Source organism: Kogia breviceps, chromosome 11, assembly GCF_026419965.1.
Source record: "Kogia breviceps isolate mKogBre1 chromosome 11, mKogBre1 haplotype 1, whole genome shotgun sequence".
Lineage (NCBI taxonomy): Eukaryota > Metazoa > Chordata > Mammalia > Artiodactyla > Physeteridae > Kogia > Kogia breviceps.
In genome coordinates, this window is record NC_081320.1 from 43352269 (window position 1) to 43359433 (window position 7165).

The following is a 7165-nucleotide window of genomic DNA, read 5'->3' on the forward strand; positions in this document are numbered from 1 at the left end:
CCAGTGGTCCTTCATCCTGGAATCCTTGTCCCTGGTGAGCTGTTGGGTGTGAGGAGGGGAAATGGGGACACCAAAGTGTCACTTTTACAATGATAGGGCCCAGGATAGAGAAGGATTCCCCACTCTGAGCCTTGGGCGATTGCCCTAACTTGGACCTCCTGGGGGGGAGGGAGAGAAGGGAGACCTGGGAGCTGGGTTTTGTCGGGGAGAGGGCTCCGATCCTTGAGCTTGGGGGCGGGCAGCCTGTGGGCACTCCCCCTTCCTCCCCATCCATACAGAATCACCACACCTCAGCCTTCGCTGGGCAGCCTCCAGTCGGGAGGCTACCAAAATAAGTTTAAGTGGGGGGTGGTTTGGGGGAGGGCAGAGTGGGGAGCCTTTGATGGGCCCGCACAGCTGCCAGGAAGCCTTCGTCAAATGTCTCGCGCAGGTTCATGCTCAGAGTGTCGGTCCAGAAGGTGCCATCACCCAGGCGCCGCTTCCGGGGCACCTCTCTCATGGTGACAGAACAGAAGCCCTGGGGCACCTTCATCCTGCACGGCTGCACCGATGGGTACAGCTCGCGGATTATCACCTCTAAAGGCAGCCGGGGCACAGGCGCCACCTGGTTGCCGGCCACCGTGCGCAGGAGCGCACCGCCGTGCCCGTCGGACCTCACCTCGAGGAAGCAGCGGAAGTCGTGCTCCGGCCTGGGGTCGGGATGCACGCCCAGGCGGATGCCCTGAGGGTAGCCGATCGGGGCGGTGGGGGATCTGACAGGGTTGTTGCTGCGATTCCACACCTTGGGCCGCCTGACCATGGGCTGCTTGCAGGTGGGTATAGGCATCACCGAGGGCTGACTGGGCTGCAGTGTCTGTCGCAGGCTCGCCTCTCGGGAGGGGTAGAAGCTCTTGGGAGGCCACAGTGCCCCGTGCTTGGGGGTCTTGGAGAGCACAGTGGCCTGGGGTGGAGGACGGGGCTCTCCCTGAGTGTTGCGGATCAGGGATTGGCCTTGGGGCAGCAGCTTGCGATGGAGCCACTTCTTGAAGTCAGCTTCTCTCAGAATTTGGTGCTCTTTCTGCAATATCAGAAGGCACAAGATAGTTCTGGAGGGCTTCTCCCCCTGTGCTTCTGTGGAAGGAGGCCCTGTGGCTACAGCCCTGGAAACCTCAGGCAGGTTTCTGACTGAGTAGATACCTTCCTGCCTCCGGGGAGCCCGGAGTCTGATGAGAGAAACCCCTGCCTGTGGGAGCCCTTGTTCTGATGGGGAGACAGCCACTGCCTGGAGGGGGCCCCTGGGCTCATGGGACAGAACCTTTCCCATAGGAGAGACCTCCAATCTGATGGAGATACAGCCTCTGCCCTAGGTGAGGTCTCCAACTTGAGGGGGGAGACAGCCCCTGCCCTATGGAAAAACTTGAGTCTTAATGGGGGAGACCAGCCTCCACCCCCACTAAAGGAGTTCCCAGTCTGATGGTGGAGACATGTCCTGCCCTAAGAGAGTCTCTGGGTTGATGGGGAAAAAGGCAAATGAGTGATGCAGACTTATCCTTGACCCTGGAAGGAGAAAGCAGAAAAGTTTGGAAGGCTAGGAACTGGATGGAGCTAATCTGGGCAGCCTTCTTGGAAGTGGTGGGCCTTGAGTGGTCAGTGTAGTGAGAGAGACAGTTCTGGCTGGCTGTCCAGGCTGGGTGGTGATGCTCTGTCCTTGCCTCCACTAGAGCTGAACCTTCAACTCGTCACAGAACCGACCCCTTCCCCCCTCCCCATCTTAGTGTCTCACTTCCCAGACTGTTGCTAAGCAGTCAGGTGGTTTGGAGATTGACCCAGCTTCAGATGTAGGCTCTGATTAGGCTAAGCCAATCATAATAATTCCATCAGCCTCGCCCCAGACCTAAGTCAGTCAACACATGGCTTTCTTTTAGCTCTAGGGATTGGAACAAGAATGGACACATGATCCAGTCGAGGCCAATAAGAGATAAGGGGAGATCTTCAAGGGGCTTCTGGGAAATCTTAGAGCCACAGGAACAGATGGGCTTTGCCTCCTCTGGATACATACATGACTATGAAGGCTGGATGACACTGACAACAGAGGGTAGGACAGGGAAATTTGGCAAAGAACGCAGCTGGAACAGAGCTGGAGTACTGGATTTTGCCAGCCCCGAAGCCCTCCCAACTCCTGGATCCACTTAGGATTCTGAGCATCTTCTTTTGGGCTTTTCTGGTTCTTACATCCTATGTAGTTATATCTGCTTAAAATCCTTTATTCTCCTTTTCTGTCCCAGCTGAGGTCTGACATTTATCTGGGCCCCTGCCGGGTCTCTAGCTTGTCAGTCTCCAGCTCACATCTGATCCCCTGGCTGTACTGAATTTGCACTTCTTGACAAACTCCATGCTCTCATGTGCCCCTATGCCTCTCCACAGGGCTCTCTGTTCCTTCTACCAGGTTAGTCCTTTCCTGATTCGTCATATGGCCAACTGCTGCCCACCTTTAAAGAGTCCTCTTTTTTTTTTTTTTTTTTTTGTGCAGTACGCGGGCCTCTCACTGTTGTGGCCTCTCCCGTTGCGGAGCACAGGCTGCGGACGCGCAGGCTCAGCGGCCATGGCTCACGGGCCCAGCCGCTCCGCGGCACGTGGGATCTTCCCGGACCGGGGCACGAACCCGTGTCCCCTGCATCGGCAGGCGGACTCTCAACCACTGCGCCACCAGGGAAGCCCTAAAGAGTCCTCTTGAGCATTATCCCTTCGGCACCCTCCTGGAGCCCTCCTCCTCAGAGGAGGGGGCGAGGGAGGCTCTTTCTGGATGGGACCACTTCTAGCCACTCTTCTAACTGACTGCGCATGTGGGTCCCTGCCTCCTCCGCTCACATGCCTGCATGGCCGGTGCCCCTGCCCATCCTACTGGCCCCTTACTTGATACTCAGTCAGGTAGTCCTCCTCCATGAGGGCCAGCTGGTTCTTGAGCCTCTTCAGTTTCCCCATCTCATGGGCAAAGTCCTTCTTGTCCTGTTTCCACATGGCATCCTTCAAGAACCTGGTGCAGAGGCGAGGGGGTGTCATTCCCCGGTGACTGAGCTTCGCCCTGGGCAGGGAAGACTGGCTGCTGCTGAGGGCCTGGGTGGGAGTGGGCAGAGCTGCCAGAGATGAGATGAGCAAGATGACCCATCCTCTCTGCCTGAGGCCCCTCTGGCTAAAGCGTCTGATGGATCACCACCCTTCTGCTGAGGAGTTGGGGCCTCACAACAGCGCTAAACCCCAGGGGTGAGGCCCTGTGGAGAGCCCTGGGAAGAACATCTCGGGGAGAGGCCCCCTCTGCAGACTCATCCCCAGACCCTCCTCTTACATGCTCAGCTCTGGGTGAGGGCCCTGGGGAAGGGTGACAGGCAGGGTTGGTTCTCACAGCCTCACCGGGCACAGATGCGGTGGTTCCATATTTTGCAGTAGTCGATGGGCTTGCAGCCCATGGCATCTTGGGCATGAACATTGGCACCTTTCTGCACCAGGACCTTCACACAGCTCAGCAGGCCCTCGCGGGCTGCCAGGTGCAGGGGTGTGGAGCCGTTGCATGTCTGACTGTGGAGGGCGCCGCCGGGGGTGGGGGGGGAGGAGGGCAGAAAGGAAGGACGAAGGGCATCTGCCTGTCAGATAGGTGAGCCAACCAGCTTCCAGGCCTGCTCTGCCACCAGTCCACTGGGTGACCCTGGCAGGTCCCTTCTCCTCTCTGTACCTCAGTTTCTTCAACTGTAGAAGGAGGGTTTGGACTAAATGAACAGCAGAAGTCTGATTATGGGGTTTGTGACCGTGAGGAAATGCTAGAAGGAGAGCTGGTTGGCTGGAGCTCAGAGACCACTAACCTCATCTCCTCTTAAACCACTCAACCCTCCTGCCCCTTCCCCACACCTAGCCATGGCCCACAAGGCCTGCGTGGCCGGGGTCCTGCTTCCTCCCCAACTTTGTCCTCTGACTTTGCCCCACTCTCTCCCAACATGGCCTTTACACCTCTGCCTGGAACACTTTTCCTTGGCTTTGCTAGGCTGGCTCACCTCTCCGTTCTCTCCTTAGAGGTAACTGCTCTGCCTGCTTTACTCACCACCCCACCACCCTGTTTATACCTTTCATAACCACTTACCACACTCTGTCATTTTGTTCATTTATTGGTTTGCTAATGGGCTGTCTGCTCTTGCACTAGTGTATCAGCTTTACGAGGGCAGGGACCATTGCTGTATGTTCACCATTGTATTCCTCAAGTCTGGCCCAGCACTTAGCACATTACATGCTGGATAAGTATTTTGAATGAATGCAATCTCCTGTACGCCATCCATGCACTTTCCATGCATTTTCTCAATTATCACAATAGTCTCACGTGATAGGCACTGTCATTCCCCCAGATTTCAGTTGAAGACACTGAGGCAGTAGTTCCCAAACTCTGCTGCAAATGAGAAATAGCTGGGGATCTTTTGAGCCTTCCAGAGTCCAGGCCACACCTCAGACCAATTAAATGACAACCTTTGGATTGGAACACAGGCATTGGTATTTTTGAAGCTCCCTAGGTGATTCCAGCGTACAGACAGGTTTGGGAACCAGAGCACTGAGGCTTAGGGTTGAGTGACTTAACTGAGGTTTTTCTGTCTGGTAGCAGGTAGCAAAGCTGGGACATGAACTCGGTCTGTCCTCTCCCAAAATCTCTTAACCACGACACCATGTGGGCTCTCTGACTGTTCATGTGGGACTCAATCCTTGTCACCCCACAGCCCCTCTGCCTGTCCTGCTTGGATCTGCCTGCCTGGAAGTGGGGTTCTTATCTGCCCAGCCTCCAAGCCACTCTCCCCTCCTAGGCTGGACTCACGTGTTGAGGGCCGCCCCTTGCTTAATCAGATAGTGAATGCAGGGGAGGGCCATGGTCTTGTCACTGTGGATGACAAGGTGTAGAGGTGTCTGGCCATTGTTGGTGGGCAGGTCCGCGGGAAACTTGTACTCCTCTACCAAGACCTGCAGGCATGCAAGCTTGCCGCTCTGGGCTGCAAAGTGGATGGCAGTGAAACCCTGTGGGGGCCAGAGGAAGCAGGAAGAGGCTGAGCAGGACTGGCACCCCCAGGGCCCACAACCTAACCTAGAGAGCAATTTCTTGAGGTTACCCTCCCCCTCTTCCCTGTGCCCCCGGAGGATCGCACGTACCTCTTTCCCACTCCCGTATCGCTCACCCTTCCTCGCTCCCCCAAAATAGCCTTCCAGACGGTCGGAAGGTGAATTAGGACCATCTACCCAGAAAAGGACATCTCCGGATGCTCCACTGTCCCTCTTCGCCAGGTAACTACTATGTACAGAGCTCTCTGTGGGGTGGAGACGACTTCGGTCCCCGCCCCTGAGCTCCGAGGCCTTACCTTGTCATCGGCCAGGATTTCCCCACGGTGCCGATTTAGACAGAACCGCAACCATTCCAGGTTGCCCAACGAGGCCGCGAACAGCTCGTGGTAGCTCCCGATCGCCCTCTGGTCCCACACCTCGCCTAGACTCACGGAGCTAGAGCGGGCGCGGGGAGGAAGGCGGGAATGAGCCGGGCAGCGGCGGCCTGCGGGGCCCGCGCGGGCCAGGCCCCCACCTGCACGAAGGCCTTTCTCGAGGCCGGGCCAGGGCGCGCTGCGCGGCAGGGCAACGGGGACGCGACCGTCGTCGAGGGCCCCGGGCACCGCTCAGGCGGCGAGCCTGACCCGGCCGACCCCCGCCGCTCCACGCCAGGCCACTCCGGGAGGCCCGAGCGGTTTCCCGCGCCCCGACGCCCGCACACCCGCTCCCAGGCCCACCTGGGCCGCCGGGCCGCCGGGCCGCCGAGTCGCCGCCGCAGCTGGCTGACACCTTCTCCTCCAGCCGCACGGGGACGACCCCTGAGCGGCGCCGCCGCCCGCCACGGTTCCAGTTCGCGTTCCTGGGGGCGGGCGGGCGCTCTCGGGCGAGGGTCGCGGTGTCGGCCCTGCTCGCCTCCTCGGCCCCGGCGCCGCCCAGCCTGCCACCCCACCCCCGCGGCCCAGTCGTCCTGGAGATTCGACATCGCACACACCCCACAATGAAAGACGCGTAGCTTTTGTTTATGATTATAAAATTGGTTAAGTGCTGATTGTAAAAAACAAAGGACAATGAAGATATTAAAAATCAATCCCACCACCCACAGAAATCACGGTTTATTACTCTATGTGTATGCATATTGTATACGTTTTTGTGCCTCTTTTCATTCAGCGCTAAATTATGAGCTAGCTTCCATTGTCAGTCCACATAACGTGTATTATGACGCAACCAGAGCCCAGCATCGTGATGGATGCGCTGTCAATTTCACATGTGCTGCAGAAAACCAAATGGCTCATTTCTGGTTGTTTTCTTAGGATGGATTCCTAGGAGTAGAATTACTAAGTGAAAGGGAATGAACATTTTTTAGCTGTTGATATGTTTCCAAACTGCCCTCCAGCAAGGTTTTATATTCCCTTTATACTTCCACCTGAAGTGAAACAGGTGCACTGTAAATCAGCCGGGTGGCTTTGGTCAAGTAGCCAAGCAATAAATGTTGCTTGAATTAGTGTTGAGTGTTACTGAACCAACCACATTCTCACCCCTTCTCAGGGGAAACGGATCCCAAGCTTATCAGAGGGCGACTGAGGCCCCAGGGTCGCCTCTAGGCTTATCTGGCCACACCACCCACTTCTAAAGACCTTCTTCCCTGCGCTGGACTTCCCAGTGTTTCCCCTGGGAAAGTCTATGATGGAGGGGGGAGGGTCTATTATGACCACAGTGACCTGCAAGGAGAGACAGAAATGCAGATTCTCAAACCAGAAAGACCTGTCCCCCTTTCCAGGGAAACCTCCTTTTGTAGCCCACTTGCCTTCCAATCCCAGTGGTCAGAAGGAGTCAGCACCTCTCCTGAGCACCTTGAAAGCCAGCAACTCCTACTGGATATTTGCCCCAGGTGGGGCCTTAGCAACTGGTTTCAAAGTAATATAAAGTGACAATGCTTTGCAGGGACAGATTTTGAGGATTTCCTGGAAGCTGAGGGATTCTTTGGGCTGTTGCTTTTGGAATATGAGGATCCAAACAATGGCAGCAAGACCTTATGTCTGTGTTGGGGTCGGAGGGTGTATCTCAGGACCTCTTCAAGTAAACGCTCTTTATCTTCACCTGGGGTATCTTGTGGTCTCTATAG

At 56.4% G+C, this 7165-nt stretch overlaps 1 protein-coding gene across 1 annotated transcript; it reads right to left on the reverse strand.

Moving 5' to 3' along the window:
* Positions 1-337: 337 nt before the first annotated feature.
* Positions 338-6025, reverse strand: ANKRD53 (ankyrin repeat domain 53). Its single transcript, XM_059078641.1, has 6 exons — positions 5688-6025; positions 5361-5499; positions 4826-5022; positions 3388-3552; positions 2893-3013; positions 338-1057 (listed from the first exon to the last, which is right to left on the reverse strand). The coding sequence occupies exons 1-6, from the start codon at positions 6023-6025 to the stop codon at positions 338-340; spliced, it is 1680 nt and encodes a 559-aa protein (XP_058934624.1).
* Between the last annotated feature and the right edge of the window lie 1140 nt (positions 6026-7165).